The sequence below is a fragment of the Antedon bifida genome, chromosome 10 (assembly GCF_963402885.1).
Source record: "Antedon bifida chromosome 10, ecAntBifi1.1, whole genome shotgun sequence".
NCBI classification, from domain to species: domain Eukaryota; kingdom Metazoa; phylum Echinodermata; class Crinoidea; order Comatulida; family Antedonidae; genus Antedon; species Antedon bifida.
Window position 1 is genome coordinate 2,929,302 of NC_136235.1, and position 19,163 is coordinate 2,948,464.

At 33.4% G+C, this 19,163-nt stretch overlaps 2 protein-coding genes across 2 annotated transcripts in view; one reads left to right on the forward strand and one right to left on the reverse strand.

The window, feature by feature from the left end:
* LOC144854564 (uncharacterized) overlaps positions 1–19,163 on the reverse strand; it is a 79,621-nt gene that overhangs the window by 47,713 nt on the left and 12,745 nt on the right. The window lies entirely within an intron of this gene.
* Positions 16,729–18,840, forward strand: LOC144854479 (uncharacterized). Its single transcript, XM_078712436.1, has 6 exons — positions 16,729–16,841; positions 16,946–17,130; positions 17,441–17,629; positions 18,006–18,076; positions 18,217–18,318; positions 18,665–18,840. The coding sequence occupies exons 1-6, from the start codon at positions 16,803–16,805 to the stop codon at positions 18,838–18,840; spliced, it is 762 nt and encodes a 253-aa protein (XP_078568562.1). The 5' UTR covers positions 16,729–16,802.

The following is a 19,163-nucleotide window of genomic DNA, read 5'->3' on the forward strand; positions in this document are numbered from 1 at the left end:
CAAAGCAACATATAATTTCAATGAATATATGCAAAGAAACATGGTAAAATAACTAATTCAAATGAAAAATATAATAAAAAACGAATATACCACCGCATTATATTATCCATCACCAACATTTTGTTTCAAAGCATAGTAATGAAATTTTCATACATTTTTTAATCAAACTTACTACTAATATTAATGAATATTATATAGTTATGTAAAATGAGCATGGACAAATACCTAATCAAATAAAATGTATAGTCAAGAAAATAAGCTAATATACTACACATAGTATCGCATTACCTTTAAAAACAAACTTTAAATGACCAATCCCCATCCCCAATTACTTGTCATACATTTCTAAATAAAACATAATGCCAATGTATCGATGATTATACTATTTATGCAAAAAATTAAAAAACAAATATAGTCAAAAACTAATTACCATTAACATTACCTTTAACGACACACCTTAAATTATCCACCACTAAAATGTTGTATATCAAACCATAATTGCATTGCCATCCATTGCCATCCATCAAATTTACTACTAATATTAATGACAATTATACAGTGTGTTTATGCAAACTGAAAGGTGTGCTTTGTTACGTCAATCTTAGTTGGACCAAACTTCCCAGTTATAGAGTAAGATCGGTTTCACGAGTGAGTTGTAGAGATTCAGATATTTTTTCCCTTAACATTTTAATTAGTTTAGTTTAGTTTTCTGAAGGGTTCTGCTGACAGCTTCTTATCATCTTTCTTCCCAATAAAAAAAGCCAACTTGCTTTACCTGCCGCCATTCTCGTTCGGACTCGGGCTGTCTGTCTCCTGATACAGGTGAATTTGGTTTTTATCTTTGTTGACAACAAAATTGAATTTAGCGAGAAGCCGTTCGATGTCATCGATGCTGCGCTAGTTGATGTCGAGAGATGAAATCAATGTCATCAAGATATTACACTGAGTTAATAGTAGGTAGGTGACAAATAATAATGGGCTTAACCTGTCTCTCTGAGGTGTACCAATATTCCTTGTAAAATCTGCCTTTGATTATTGGATTGAGACTTCTACATCATGAAACAAAGCAGCCCAGTGGAGCAGTCAGAAGACTACTCAGCGTAAAGCCAGTAAGTCAGCAACCAAGCCACAAGGCTAGATGTATATTCTACACAGTATTCTTTACCTAGCCTGTATCAAGCGAGCAACTATCATATATTTCTAAATTAAATTTAAATAATTTTGTCTAAAACCTTGCTACTCAAATCAGAACAGAAACTACATGGTACAGTCTATGTACTAACATATCTTAAGACTTTCCTATATTTAGGTACCGTTAAACCATTTTGTATTCACAGAATTAACACTCGTCACTATCTTCTAATTCTTCAGCGGCTAATGTTAACTCATTCTTCTTCAACTTTTCGATAAATGGTTCCAATTTGTGTTTATTTAGGATACCCCTTTGTTCAAGATCCAATATCACAGTCCACTGATTGCTGCATTGTTTCTTAGAAACCCTCTCTAGGTGGATCAGCGTTGTTACATTGTCTTCTGAAAGTGCGTTACCGAATTTAATCAGTTTTTGTCGATAGGATGAGAACGATTTTACCTGATGGTCGGCTTTTTCGTAAGTGTCCTTCAGCAGTTTGTTTTCCTCCAGAACACCCTGTTTACCAGTGACATTGACTACGTCGATGAGAACGTCAAAGTTGGTAGCAGTAAGTTTACCGGCGGATTCCATTAACTCAAACACTTCCATTGTGCTTTTAGCCTTCTGTAGATCATTGAAAGGTCTTATCAGGTCTTTGCACAACATCTTCAGCTTATCAAGTGAACCGTATTCATCATACCAGCGTGACGTTTTTACCAACATTTGCTGAAATTCTGTTTCGAATGATCCTGTATTATATAAACACATATATTTATTAAGTTGTTTATAGGCCGAATTCACTTTTGATATTGACGATGGCTAATTTTTATTATTAAAAAAGTCATTGTAAATTACCTGGGTTTTGACTCGACTGTGTAAATGGTTCTGCGTCGGGCCGTTCTGTACCTAAAAAAATATTGTTCCATTCAATATAAGCATTAATATTACATAAGGTAGACGTACAGTAAAATTCGTTACATAAAAAGCCAAATAATAGTACATTTTTTTTGATAATCACCTGTTAAAAACAGTTTTCTGAAGCCTTCAGTAACCATTGCGATTTTTCCACATGGAACAGTCGGGTTGTCTAAGCATCGTTGTAGATCATGGAAATGTAGCTTGGAAGATTCACACGCTATGCAGAGCACGGACAGTTTGTAGCCGACTGTACACTTGGATTCCAAATGCTTCTGTAGAAAGTCTAAAACCTACGTGATAATATGAATGGGTTTTTTGTTACCGATGTTGTGTATCATTTTATAAATTCTATTTCTCATAGTTCGAAATATGACAAATTATTTTAATTTCACTCTTAAGTCAATTCAGGTCAACATCATGTACATCAATCATACATTGAACGATGTAGGTTTGGCTTGCCTTACCTCTTTGCAAAAAGCTGGCTGTGGTCTATCTATCAGCCTGGTAATACCTCTCTCATCTTTGCTCATTTCATCTCTGCGTGTTATTTGAAACTGTTGAAAAATACAATAGTCAATCATCAGGAATTATTGTGGTTATTATTAACGTTTAAAATTTGCTATATTTATAAATTAGAAAGTTCCTAAAATAGGCGAAAGAAATTATACATAAATAGTTTGTTTTAAATGAATAAATTATGGAATTTTCTATATTATAAATGTGATTTACTAACAGAAACAAATGGTCAGAAGAGATAAATAATATTGGACTCCATTACTCTCATAGGTAGGTTTACTTTTGTAACCAACGAGGCAATATGTTAAACTGCGGCACATTCGAGGAGTGCAAATAACGAGGTATAGTGTTAACACTGTCACTGTCGCTTTGCTAATGATTGCTAATAATATGCCTGGCTGCCAATATGATCAAATGGGACTGCTAAGCCTGAGCAATTGTAACATCTTACACAATTTAGTTTGTATGTGTGTATTTACCATCATTTGTGTTAATATTATGCACATCTTACCAATTACAGGATGAGTAAAATTATATCTTAATTGAGGCTAATCATCATGTAATTTGCAAATGATTGCTGTTTAGTGTGTGTTAGAAACATTCTTTGTACGTATGTGCTCAGATTTTGACTTAGAACTTTGGTGTGGTGATGATGGCCAAAAATAAATACGCACCTTCAATGCATTAACTTGTCGTCTTCTTTGCTTGCTATCCTCTTTATGTTCAACGGCACCAAAACTGACAACGTGATTATCAAATCCAAAATCACTACGATTTTGGTATAATTGAAAATCATCACTTCTCCTCCCTTGAATCTTCGAGAGGTGTAAGAACTCAACAATCAACATGTGGTAGACGGCGTCAGGAAGAAAGTCCATAGGTTTGGGGGTAGTCAAATAGATCGACACCATGTTACTCGAATCTTCCTTTACTTCCAAAGCATCGTCATTAATTTGTATCCGAGAAGGAACCAGGAACACTCGGTCGCTGTCATTTTCTCGTTCCTCTTCCTATAAAAGAGATTTTGTTCACTACTTATTATTGAATAAAAAAATGTCTCCCGATGCTTCCGCCATTGAGGCCTGTTGTAAGATAATTTATGTGACTAAAATGTTGTAGAAATTGCAGAATGTCATTAAGAATTAGAAGTATCCATATTGAAAGCAATTTAAACTGGCTATTCAATTTGTTCATGTTTTATTTATAACCCCCAGTGTAAATTCATAAATGGTTAAGAAGCACCAAAAGCTCACCGTCACAGTTTGCGTTTCGAATACAAGTTGAAACATTTTCAATATATCTAAGAAGATATTCAAGTAACTTTCATCTAATTCAATCAATTTCCTCCATAAATGACGTACTAATTCCTCTTCCAGAATTCCCTGAACACTAAACCTTTCCCATAATTGATTTAATCTTGACCACTATAAAAAATAACATACTACAAAAATTAATAGATAATTAATATAAATCATAAAACCCATGTATAAATTACAATATTATATACATACAGTACATACAGTACTAGCATTAGTTCATTGTATTTTGATCAAAATATACTATTTTTTGGATTCATGTTTATGCTTAGACAGTCTTAATAAAGGCATGCAGTAACAGAGACGTCAACACAATAAATGGCTTTTTAACGTTATGATAATTCCATTTTTTTTTTCACATCTCATTCTAAACAAAGTTGACAAGATGGTAACTTACCTTTACGCCGATGCCGTCTGGTATTTTGTCAGTGAAGATTTCTGTCACCATTTCAACCATCGTTTGTAAATTTATTAGCACTACATGCTTTAATTTCTCTTCATTCTTAGAGTACAGGATATTACCTGTGTCATTCAGGTAGTCCAGAACCAGAGTTAGTTCTGTATCAGCAATTTCACATTCATTTGCGATTTTGGTTATCTAGAAGAAGGTGGTAATAGAACACTTTCAATAAATGATATTTGATAAATATAACTACATATTGATTTTCGAACGCGCAATCAACTAAACATCCTATACCTCTCTTGTTGCGCGTTCAACACTGCATTCGCATTTTAGAAGTGAAGGAGACAATCTATCACACTTCCGGGTCATAAATACAAACAATTTAAATCTCTTTTCAGATATTAAATTACTAAAATTTTAAAAACATAACTTGATTGAAAGAAAAACATTGCGACGATTTAACTTTTAGTTACAATTTACCTCATTTAAGGACAACAACAGCTTTATTTTACCAAGTTCTTGAATCTTGGTCTGGAAATCAACCCATTTGATTGGAATCTTTCTTTTCATCTCATTCATGAAAACTCCAATTCTTTTTTTGAGTTTCTCAATTCCTCTACGAGATTTGCTATCTACCATGTATATCTCAGGATCTACGTGTTTTTCGTATGGTGTGTCTTTGATAGCTTCAAGTATTTCTTGACCCATAGCCTCAATCTGTAATATCAAACATAATTAAACATGTATTCACATAACCAGTACAATATACTGTATATATAAATTATACTATAAGTCCAATATAGTCGATGAGAGAATACAGTTTCTTCTTATTGATGGCACCATTATTAAATGTATTACTGATAGAAATATTATGTTGTGAATTAAAATTCATTACAGCGTTGATTCTAAAAATATGTTGCATCTATTGGTGTAAAATGTATTTCTAATCTTAAAATGTATTTCAAACAGCATTATCTTTTGGTGATCTTTTAATAGTATTCTTATTATTTTCATTCATTTCTCTTTTAGGGTAGAGAAAGTGAAGGTAAAAAAGCTAATCCTCTCAAATCTAAATATACATAACTTATCTTTAAAATAAATGTTATCAAGCTTACCTTGGCAATTTTCTCAGCTTCGTTTCTTCCTTTAACTTTGTCTTTGTGAGTAGCGACTAGTATAATGGGCGGTAAAACTACACCGTTTAAGCTTCTCTCTATGCTAGGCCAATACCGCACCACGGCGTATTCATAAATGGACCTTATCCAGAAAACAGTCATTCCCAAATTCGTCATTCCCAAAAATCCCTGAAAACAATAAACAACTGTACAATAACTATAATTTACAGGCACAATACATTCTAAACAGCCAGTCATTACCGCAAATTAAATTACTTTTGAAACGGTAAGAAGAGGAAACTTCGGCTTGACTGCTGGGGCACAATGGCTTGGAGTAACAACTTTCCCTTATAATTCAAAAGAAGACAAATCATAATATATAAATTTACACAATCTTTTGGAGCTTTCTTCTTGTTGGTACTTTGATTTACATCCCTTATTTTTACCATCTCATGGAGTCCATGTACTGCACTGAACACTACAATGTACGTAACGCCTCCTGTCAGGAACAACTAAACGGAATAAAGTGTACTTTAATCAAGTAATTGAACGGCAAACCACACAAATAACACTGATACCTCCCGCTTCTACCTTCGACCTAAACTTGTTATCTATATGCCTAAAAGATAAGTCATGCAAAAGATTAAATATTGTTAAAACTTTGACCATGTATTGTATGCTACTCACTCGGTGTGTTATATAATATGTCATCTGCCCTGCATAATCCCAAATGCTGCTAATATTCTGAGGTTTAGTAGTTCGGCTCGATGTCTGCTGCTTGTCTCCTGATGCCCAAAATTTAAATTTATCCAGCACACCAACATTCTGTGTTCTACCGGTATGTGCCGTAGTGTCAAGTTTATCGCTGATTTTAGTAACAAGTAATTTGTGAATTGGTTCAGGAAACTTCTTTGCCAGTGTATTTCCTCTGTCATCTAAGGCAAATACAACATTATTTGTTTATTTCTATTTCATCATTAAAAATACAAACGATACTGATGATAATTCTGATCGTAATAAAAATACAAAACGGACAATAATAGTTATACCCTTTTCCTCTAGATTCAATTCCTCCTCTTCTTTTAAAACATCCTACGAATAATCAGAAAGATAAGTTAAAATTTCGTGTAATTCTTTAACAAATAATACTCTAATAATTTGTAATAGAAGAAAAAAAGTACCATAACTTCAACCGGTTTCTCTATCTGATCAATTACACTGGTTGATGTCGAAGGTGTGCTAGTTTGTCTCTGTAGTAATTGCTTTGCCACATAGTCTGTCACTGCTTCTTCTCGTATCTTATTTGATAATTGAATTACTATAAAAGACATAATAACGTTACATTAACGTAATATCAAGGAGTAACCTTCTTTCAACAATCAGGTTTATAATACCAATCTACGGTTAGCCAATTAAATCCCTTGTTTTACTCAAACTTTTCCGCTTCATTGATGTTTATTCAAGCTTGGTACATTTTAGATGGTATTTTACCATTATCATTACATTATTCCAGGTGGTAATCGGTATATATTTGTTTGTGTACCATTAATTCCTCACACTGAAGGAGATATGACTACCGAAATATGTATGTGTTTTGTATGTATACAGTATATGTTAAAGCTACCAATACATTCTGATAATGGTCTTCCATCGATGCAATGTCATGCTATATAGTAGTAATGAATAATTTTGGACAAATCTGTTTCATTAGTTCTAGTTCGCAATAAAGAACTAATTTTGAAAATAATCAACCAAGAAGCTTTTGTTTTACAATAACACTATACTTTTTCAATACCGTCAATATTGTGTTCCTGCCACTTTTGGTAATCGTCTCCTGACGCTTCAACCAGTGTGTTTGCGACAACTATTCCGTCGGTAGACTGTTCCTTGGGATCGAATCTAAACGATAATAAACATTACTAAACAGTCATAATATAATGTTTACGTAATTATTATTGAAATTAACTGTGTCAAGCATGTTGACTGTGTGCTTTACTATGGCAAGGCCAATTTACACAGACGAGAGGTAAACGGTAAGTGGAACCGCGTAGGTTGTCCCATTTACACAGCGCGCGGAATTCGTGAGCGGTGTGGTGGAAAGTAGGTGCTTGTACTTGTAGGCCTCGAGGCTACTGCATGTTGCTAACACGGCCCGGACTAGACTAATATGACTCAGTATGCCTAGAGCAGTAGCCTACCACACACAGACCTATATTTTAGATGGACTCGTTGCCTAATAGGCCTAATGTCTTATTTTTATGCAAACAATCATTCACGTCGTATTTGTTTGTATGAATAATAAGAAGCTCCAATACTAGGCTAAGCCTGCTACGGCACTGGTAGCCTATTTATTGTCTTCTTGGACTCGACGGACTAACACAAAAAAGTTATTGATAGATGACGTCACATCAATCATGTCGTTGATTGGCCAGAATCCAAAATTACCGCGAGTGATCTTGACAAAGTAGAATCCTGTTAAACAGTTTAGAGACATTTTTGGTACATGTCTATACTATGAAACATGAACTCCTTGAAACTCAAGTATAGGCTTTCAATTGTCTTACACTTAATTCACTAAAATTACTAACTTGTTCTTATGTTAGATCTTGGATTAAAATTCGCTATAAAATCTGTACTATTAACGATTGAAAGAACGATTCTATACGCAATAAATTCTGAATTATTAACATATTTTACCTATTCAGTAGAATAATCTATACATATCATAAACAAACATACCTTTTTCCAAGAATAGCTTTCACGCAACTTGTTTTGCCAGCTCCTTCTTTCCCAAGGAACATACTTCTTGTATTGACTATTGTAACTGTACCATTTTCTAGAGCCTCTTTGAAAACTGCAGTTGCTTCCTTACCTCTTGCTATTATTTCAGCTGGAATTGAAAACTCTAAGACACAAATATGGATAATAAATTGTTGGTGCCATGCATTTATATTATCAAAGTGAAATAACAAACTGTTATATTAAATGAATTGTTCAGATTGTAAGTATTTGGACCAGTGGTATGATTACCATGTAAGACGCAATTTTATAGTAAATTTTCAATTTATTAGGATGCGTTTTTTAATCATGTTAAAGCTAAACAGAAAAATAGTAATCACTAATAAATAAATGCCACATTCAAGCACGTCGTTATACTATTCATATTAGTTTAGTAAACTGTTTCCAGCAAAATGTCACAATACTACATTGATAAACCAGCTTATCTTTACGTGTTTCCTGATTCAGTGAACCTTTATAGTCACATGGTCATTAATAAGTTCCACTTTTGTCTGTTCAGAAGCTTAATCGAATTTCTGTTTATTTTTATCCATCAACAGGATTTGAATTATTACCATCGGTTTAATAGATAATAACAAACCTATCATGGACAGTTACGATTGTTACGTTTCATTGAATCTCATTTATTCACACACCTAATTTATATTTTCCAACAATAAATTAACAATACATAACAATGTCAGGTGTGAAAAATCTACTTGCCTTCTATCAGTTGTATGAGCTCTCGTTTTTTTTCCTTTTTAGTTTTTTTATCATACTTTAAACACTCATTTTCATTATACAGATCAATCGGTGTTTCGCTATCCTAAACAAATAATAAATGCAAACATTTTACAAAACTATTTCGTAATCAATTAAAGTAATCAATCAAGTAAAATAAATTATTCGTTATAGGGCTAGCCTACTTATAATAGTTAAAACACCAAATAGTGTTAATTAATAGCATACAGTAATACTTATAAATATAAGACCGATTCAATTTAATGAATACATGGTCGAAGAATACACAGTTTGGTTTCTGCAAATTATGTAAGCCTAACAATCATAACGTAGAAAATACAGACCACTTTTTATATTAATGTGCAAAACGTGCTACTATGACAGACTTACATTTTAATTCACGTATATGATCTTGTATATTTTGGGTATGATCATTTTTGGACATTTTTTCTAATGGTAATATTGAAAAGCAACATTATGTACTACTTGATGACCTTTTTATATTATTTCCTTGTAAACAATACTTAACTACTGCATAGAGGTATAGAAATACTATACTAAGAGTGACTGCCCATCACGTAAATTAATAACTTTAAGTATTATTTATTTATTTTATCTACATTATTAATAAATACTTTTTCTAATAGTTTCAATATTTGATAGTCTTGAAAAATTATCTACATTGATTTAAGTATTTTGTGGCTGCAATACTAAATTTATTTATTTAAATTTACCTACTGATCGTTTTTATTAATTTTTTAATTGTTATGTAATTTATTTTTGTAACTGCATTGTTAATGTTAGAACGCACCGTTGCATAAGCGTATGCCTCTGATCCAAAAACGTAGTGTTCGAATAAAGTTTGACTGAAACCATTATTTTTAATAATCGGATGTTAATGCTAACGGAGAAACAGGTTATATTCAATCACTGTGTAATTTTATTTTAAATCTTTCTATCTGTGAATCTCACGTTAATGACTTTCATCCTCATCATACTGTAGCTTCTGTACTCAAATTGAAGTCTAGCTACTGTTTTATCACAACATTTATACAACATTTAAATTATGCAATCTACTGTAATCATTAAATAAAAAAAAAATCATTAATTTATTATAATTCTATAATATTGATGATTACATAGTGTGTTCTAATTGATTTTAATTTGAGTAAAAACTAATCCTTAATTTAATAATATAATTATATATAATTACATAGCGTATTGTTGAACACGATGCTCCATACGTCATCAGGCAGATGGCAGTATCATGATGTTGCTTGTAAGTTAACTGCGATGCATCGAGACAACTATGCAATGGTGTGTAGCCATTCTGTAATTAAATAGCAAAATAGTAAGTTAATCAATGTCAATAACGTGTTCTATAACTATTCACAAGAAAACATACCCCTATAATTTTAATATTTTCGGCACTAGTTCTCTATTGTACGTACGGGCAGAGATTAATCTGATAAATTGGTGTTGTACAGTGGATTGTGGAACAGTTAGGGATCAATAACACTCTTATAAGGGTTGAGAGTAGATGGAAGAGAGGAAGGCGTACATGAAAACGATTGCATTTTTATTTAATCCTAATTGCCTAAAGGTCAATTTACACTAGAACGATGACGATCGACGATAAAAAGATAAACATAAACAAAAGAAATTAGAAGATTTTTCATTCTGTATATAAAATAACCATTTATGCTGTCTTTGACGAAAATAATATTGCTCATGTCCAATCAAATGACGCCATGATTAGTAAGAGCAATAATATCGCACCGATACAACGATGTTATTGTTCTTATTGATCATGACGTCATTTGATCAATCATAAATGGTTATTTTATAGTTCTAGAATGAAAACTTAGTTTCCTTTGTTTTATGTAAGGAAAGGGTTATGTTCATTTTTTATCGTCGATTGTTATCGTCCTAGTGTGTAAGCAGTCTTTAAACTACATACAATAATAGGAAATCTGATTTACATTATTACGTTGGTTTGCTTATAGAAATGCATTTACATAGAACATATGTTTGTGACCATGACATTAACACATTATCTTATCTTATATAACCATATAGCATTGAACGTCGATCGTCTACCTTTTACATTATTTTAAAGCAAATTGTTTTATTAATTTGTACTCTACTCACCCCATTATTCACGTGTTTTCTGTTTCGTTCTAAGACAAGTTTCAATGCGATCGAGTACCCTCTGCGTGATAAGCAATGAACAATAGTAGGTAACCACTGTGAACAACAAAATTACATAAAACAATCGTCACATATAAAATAACATAACGTATAACGATACTCAACATATTTGTTTTAATTAACTGTCTTCAGGTCTGTGCACTGTAGATAGGAAGGACACAATTTTTACTGTTTCTGAAGTTCAACCTACACTGGGAAAGAGTATGTACTTCTTTTCCATTAATAAAAGACCCAACAACGAAGGGAACTAAACATATATGATTTGCAAGATTAAGGAGGATGTCCAAGATCAATGTAAATCAATGTATACGCAATAGTTGTGTACTTTTCTATCTGATTGTCCTTACATAATGTGACGAACTGGTGTATTCCAGGCAAACATCTGATGCTTGAGCAATCAGCTGAATTACTAAGTTTTCTGGAATATCATACGACCACACACTCCTCATTAATAACGTTTGATTATTCTAACAAGAAAAAACATACATAGTATTACATTAAAGTGACTCAATGCGTATATGGATTATGTACAGGTTTTAATTTGTTTTGAAGAGAGACATTAAAAATAAATAATTATGCATAAAATATATACCATAATCATCATTATTGAATTATGAATATCCTTTGAATTATAATTTTCTTTTTCCTTATTCTTAAATATTTTATTAAGAAAAAAGCGTACTGTTGTGAATAAAAATTGTTTTATATTTGAATATGATATTGTATGCATAATTTACTTTTAAAATTCCATGTTGATAATACATATGCCTACCTATCTATTGTGTAAATCATTATTATTGTATGGAATATAACAGTTAATTATATCTCAACTGAGGATTATAGTATGTATTACTATTTCAGTACAGCTATTAATTACTGCTTCGTTCCCACGCGTAACCTAGCCTACGCGTGGGGCATTGTTTTATGATCGCCAAACCCACGAAGTATTGTCTTTTGATCGCGATCCCACGCGCTTCCACGAAGTATTTTTTTTTTATCGCGTTGCCACGCGTTCCTACGCGTTCCCATGCGATACGACGGGAAGGTATTTGCTATGCCTACGATGGAAGGTCTTGAATATACACCATTATTACCAGCTATCAAAAGAGAATAATGCCAATATAATAACCCACCTTGGATCGACGAATTTTACACCTACAGCTAAGCCCGAGTAGGCCTGCCTTCCCTAGCTACCACAGGCCTTGTTGGCTAGGCCCAGAGCCTATAGCGATTGTTAATATTTAAAATATTGATAAATTAAAAATGCTTCGTTTCATTTCGTCGTACGAGAGTTTGTCTAGAAAAATTGATTTAAAACAATATCTCCCAAAATAATACTACGATTGCGTAAAAAGTAATTATAAATATGACTCTATACGAAGGAATCAGCCAACACCGCTAAAATAATAATATATTCTTTGAATAAAATCAAATAACCTATATGACCCACATTAAAGAGTGCACCAACTGGTAGCGAAAAAAAAAAACACGCGAAACATCGGTGGTCGAGCGAATTTCATTATCACATGTGATAAAAACAACGCAAATCAAACATGTTGATACAAAAAGTTGGCCGTGGCCCACTTCACTGAGGTTCACCGGCCGCACGAGTGCCGTTAGGCAGGCCCGTAACCAGTGGTGGGGGGGGGGGGGGGGGGGGGGGGTTCGGGGGATCGTACGACCTAGAATTGGACGACCCATAACACGAAACCGACGACCCCTACAGCCTAGCCTAGCCTAGGCCTAAGTGTGGTATAACATCCCGAAGCCGAACATAGCCAAATATCTTTAAATCATACCTTATATAATACTCGCAAGCAAGCAATTGATTGAAAAAATACAGAAATATCGCCATTTGATACTGAATGTGTCGACACGAACAAACGAACAGATATGGAACGCCAAGAGTGCATCATTAAAACTGCATTCGACTCGATTAGCACACGAAATATCAGAAACATGGCAAACCAGGTCAAAACGGCCCCTTTTTCAGGGGCGGGTAAGGTTTGCTCAGTGGAGTGGTCATCGTTAACCCAAATAATCAAATCAAATCAAATCACCTTACCCGCCGCTGAAAAAGGGGCCGTTTACAGGTAATATAGGCCAAGTAATTATACTGCATGGCATGCTAGATTGGTACTCTGTACGAATTTAATAGCGTATAGCGGATGTGTGGTACTTCGTTGATTTTTTTTTTCTGGGCCTATAGCTAGCTAAGCTAAATAAAAATATATCGGGCGTAACTGCTGTATTTTCAATCATTGTAACAACACATAACAATAGACGCGTGGCAAAACAATGCCTCTCGTAGGATCGCGATCAAAAAACAATGCAGTTCGTAGGATCGTGATCAAAAACAATTATACCTCGTAGCCACGCGTGGCCACGAAGCTGGGGCGTGGGTTACGTTGCAGTAATTTTTAGCTGTACTGATACATCAATATAAATCAAATTTCATTAGAGTTTAATTTTAATTCACGGAATTTAGACAAAAAGTGTCATTATTTAACGTTCTACATGTATGGTCAGCAGAGACAGGCCTGCCATACGATTTATATACAAAACATTAAGGTTGAATCCAAACAAGGCAATCTTGATAGCTTTGTTCCAAATAACATACATGTTTCATTTGTATAAATTAAAACATTTTTTAAGGCTAATCATTTGATATAAAACAACAACCTACACTGTCTGACATAGTATTTACAAGTTGTGGTTCGGATGCACACAGTCGTTCAACTTCTGGCCATTTCTGTGAAACAATAGCTTGCCACAATTTGTTCCTGTTAAATAACGTGTAAAAAAACATAAAGCTTGTCAGAAAAGAATGAATATGAAGGTGAGGTGATCATTGAGCACTTGTTGGTTTTATTATTATTGTTATTATCGTATAGAGTATATATTCTATGGCACCAATCAGCAATATTAGCATATACTGTATGCATCAGGTAATAGGATTGCATATATCAATATTTTGCGGTCATATTTAACGTATGTGCATGTTTTTTTTTAAATTGAAGATCAATAAAATTATAAAAATGATCACCTATAATTCGTCAAAGTGACGAATTAAATTCTAGTTATTATTGTTATTATCAATGAAAGGATAACATAGCTCGAGCGAGTGAGTGGCCGAGCGGTTAAGACAGTGGAACCGTAACACGTACGTCCATAACATCGGCAAGGTTTCGAGTCTCACTCGCTCCATGGTTCTGGTGGTAGAAAAAGTCATCTCGGATAAGGACTATAACGTAGGTCCAGTGTACACATCTGGCTCATGTGCACTTAATGAACCTAGTACATCTTTCGAGACGAGTGGGGGTTTCCTCGGTGTACTAGTTCACACACAGCCACTGTCACAAACTCATCATAATACACTGGGCCCTCTTGGAGAACAGTCTTAGACTGAAGAGGCAACCCAGTATAAAGAATAAATAAATAAATAAAGATCATACATATAGATGATAATAATGGAAGGCAAACATGAAGCTTGTGATGTGAACAATGAAAGGTGAACATATAAAACATAATAAAAGATGGACATTGAAATGTGGTCATAGTGCAAGTTGAACATAATGAAAGGTGATCATAATGAAAGGTGGTCATAATGAAAGGTGATCATAATGAAATGTGATCAAAATGAAAGGTGATCAATGAAAGGTGGTCATAATGAATGGTGATCATAATGAAAGGTGATCATAATGAAAGGTGGTCATAATGAAAGGTGATCATAATGAAAGGTGATCAAAATGAAAGGTGATCAATGAAAGGTGGTCATAATGAATGGTGATCATAATGAAAGGTAATCATAGTGAAAGGTCATCATAATGAAGGTGGTCATAATAAAATGTAATCATAATGAATGGTGATCATAATGAAAGGTAATCATAGTGAAAGGTCATCATAATGAAGGTGGTCATAATAAAATGTAATCATAATGAATGGTGATCATAATGAAAGGTAATCATAATGAAAGGTGATCATAATGAAGGATGAACATAATGAAAGGTGAACATAATGAAAGGTGATCATAATGAAAGGTGATCATAATGAAAGGTGAACATAATGAAATGTGATCATAATGAAAGGTGATCATAATGAAAGGTGAACATAATTAAAGGTGATCATAATGAAAGGTGATCATAATGAAAGATGAACATGAACAACGAATCGTGTACTTACTCACTAGCATGAATACTCTCCATTATTATTGGTTTCGTAAAGTAAGTCAATAAAATAGGATATTAATCTACATTATTTCAATGTAATGTTCTTATAGAGAACCCGCTCCATTGTTAGTGTTGTTGGGGGTAAAGTCCATGGAAAATTGACATTCAGATTCTATTATCTGATACATTATTCAACAAACAAAGTAGCTTGTGACCCTAACAATGATTGGCGCATATAATCAAATTATTATTCTTTTCAGATCCCATGTGCATTCTGTATTATAGGGAGTGAGTCCAATAGTACAATAACTGATAAGCACTCAGGTTGAAGTAGTTGTTGAGTAAAGAACGAAACTGCCATGTTTGTTTGATTAAGAACAGAACTTCATACAATGTTATGGATTAGCTGGCTTATTTGAGTTACAGCGATGCATTTTGCTTAATCTGCTCTGCCAAGCATTTTTAATGTCTTGTTTTGTAGGATGAATACTGTATTGATATTATGATGGTCAAATAAATGAACAACACGTAACAATACTTCATGATAGTTAGCATTTCAGACTCGATATAAACCAAATAGGCTTAAATATAATATTTAATATTTTTATAAAAATACGATTAACAAAATTATGTTTTATTATGTTTACATTTTCTTCACAGGTCATTGACTTGATTTAATGAATACCGATGCGATTCAATTTACATAGATAAGCCTAGCATGCCTTCCTGACTTTCTTTACATTTCAGCAACTAGTTTATCGTTTCTTTATGTCATCTGATTTTTTTTTCAAAATCAACATCATGGCGGAATACCCAGCCAACTCACTTGGACGTCACCTTCATGGATGTAGTAGAACAAAACAAAATGAAATAGCATAATAATTGTGTTTACTAGATTAAAAATCTCCTGGACACACTCCCAACCACTTTGCAACCCAATTCTATTTCCACATTTTCTTTTTATAATGCAAAGGCATTTACACAAAGAAATGCTTTACAACAAACCAGCAAGATAAAGCATTGAAGAAAGTGACCAAGAGTGGCTACTACCAAGAGTAGCCTCCCGATTATTATATATACCACGTTAGTTGAGAATAGTTCTCGAATGTACGCAACCGAAACAGAGATCAAACTTGACAGAAGTGTATTGTTTAAAATAAAATTTACTCGTTGACTAAATTTATCAAATAAAAACAAAACCTAAAATTAAATAATATTTATATGGTATAAACATGTTTTTCACTTTTCGCAAACTGATTTCTATTTAACGAGTATTTGAGCACAATCCACCTTATGTTCACTTTATTGTATTGCTGTTATTGTTACTTTTGTGGTAAGAGTCTTTAAGAAGCAATTGAGAAATATTGTAACCCAGATGAAAAAGTGGTAAGATGGGCTCTTGATCTTGTTCAACAAATGAAAGTCATTATCAATAAATATGAAGAACAAGATAGTAAATTGCAAGAGAAAGAACATAAACACGTCTCAAATATTCTTCATAAAATGGAGTTTGAAGAAACTGAAGGTGTAACTTTATCTGAGGTAAAGTTGTAGAAACATCATGTCTTTTTATTTAAGCAATATTCTTTATGAGGTTATTATGCTTCAAAATTCATTAGTAAAATGATAAATGATGTTATCTATAGGCAGAGAAACTTATTAGTAATGAGAGCTGGGTTGAAAGTTGGAATGACGTCATAGTGTATTCATGCAAGAAAAAAGGTGGCAAAGACTGGAAGAAGTTAGAATCGAATGTAAAGTTGGTAACATTCGAACGAGTGATGATGCTTATCAACGAAAAACAATACAAGAAAGCACACAGAATTAAATTGTACACAGTCGTTTAGCAGTTTTAAGGTAGGTCATGTCTGCTGTACGGTTATGTGCGGTGGTTAAATGCAATTCAAATATAGCAAAAGTGGCAACATTATTATAAGAAAAGAAATTTTATCAGCTGGGTCTTCCACTGTTAGGTTGAAGTGGTTGACAAAATTTAGTTATTCGTGTTTTAATTTTGCCATTGGAACGGGATGAAGTTATGTTTTTATTTGATTTAAAACAAACGACTATATAGCAAACACTGTTTTACATTTTATTCAAAGAATAATAAATTATACATAAAAACCATTTCCTATATTTAGTGTTAAGTATAAGCTCATCGATTGTGCCAACAAGAATTTTGTTGAAGTTGAGAAGCCATCCAGCGAAACATATCCGTTTAAAGTACCAAAGAAGAACGGTTTGCCAATGAATGTGTTCTTGATTGTTATGCACAAGGATACATGTGAGAGAATGAAGTATTATATTTGTTGGGAATCTTCGCAAGACAGGTTTGTTGTTTTTTGGTCATGTACGATAAATACTTATACTAGCAACATTGAAGTCATCTGTAAACGTGTTTGCTATTAAAACATGTTATTAAAAGTGAATAGATAAAAGTCTAAATGCTACTGAAAACTCTTCATGTTGGAACGGGCCCGATTTCCATGTCTATAGACAATAAACATAGCCTATAGTTTCTTAGCTCCTGGCTTTCAACTTCTCAGGAAGCCAGATGTCGCTTGACACCAAGCTTCCCCGAAGGTCATCGTCTCTAAAAGTACCGGGAGAATATGCTGATGAATTGATGATAACGTCATGCCAATCTGCTTTAGATGTCCTTAAAGTATTTGTTACTGATAAACTTCAACTATTTTAATATTGCAGAAGTTTCGAATTCTGGCGGAAAACCTTATCCGGACCCTCTGGTGACGACGGAGAACAATATGCAACATGGAGTAAGCATTCTTCTTAAAGAACCATTCTCAAAATTATAATATCGTTTGCAGTATATTGAGGATAGTAAGGTAAATGATGGTAATGGTTATGTTGACGCCCATAGTTCCGCGTACTAAAGCCTCCCAAACTTATGTTGCAGGTAGACCCAAGTACAAGATTGCTAAACATTTTCTTGGAATTGACAGAGGTGAATTGAAAGTGGATGCTGGTGACGAGGTAGAATTGACTGATAAAACATCTGGTACGTATATAATGATGCTTTATTTATCATCATATCATAACAAATATAATATAGCCTACAGTAGGGTAACCTAATTATTTCTCATATCACACGATCTTGGATATTGGCCAAAGTATTACTTGCTGTTACGTTGAATTCTCAGTATGTCGTTTTATTTGTAAAATACATAATTCTGAAACAGTTCGTATATTGTAAAATAAGCATAACAGAAAAATAGGTAGAGTAAGTACGACAGCGTAGTCAACGGTGGCATATACTTGAAATCAATCGATTGTAATATAATTGACCTAAAATAAAGTAACATATACGTTTTTTACTTAATTCTACATTTTTATCATTTCAATAGGTTGGGTACGAGCTGTAAATCTTAAAGACAACAAAGAAGGATGGATTCCAAACGATTGCCTTGGCGAATCAATACCCAGTATGTTCACGCGAGGCCTGAACTTAAAACAACGTGTAGTACAAGTAAACGAAGGGCATTCACATCATTCTGTTATTGTTCGAACAAGAAAGAAGTAAAAAAGGTCCAGCCCATTCTCATTCTCATGTACCACCTTGATGCTTACGATAGAAACAAGAATAATACAAATCTACACTTTGGTTATGTACACTCTTACCCTCGCATTATATATCACATCATTTAGTCGGTTTTAAAAGGGGTTTTGGTTTGTTTTACCGTTTACAAAGAAACTAGACAGCAAAAAGAACAATAAAACATTGTGACCGAGACGACTACCTTAAATTGAGTTGACCCACCAATAGAATATTCACTGCAGAGATCATTTTATCGTGAATTATCTTAACCCTGAACGTTGTACGATGTAACAGCATCACGAGTCTCG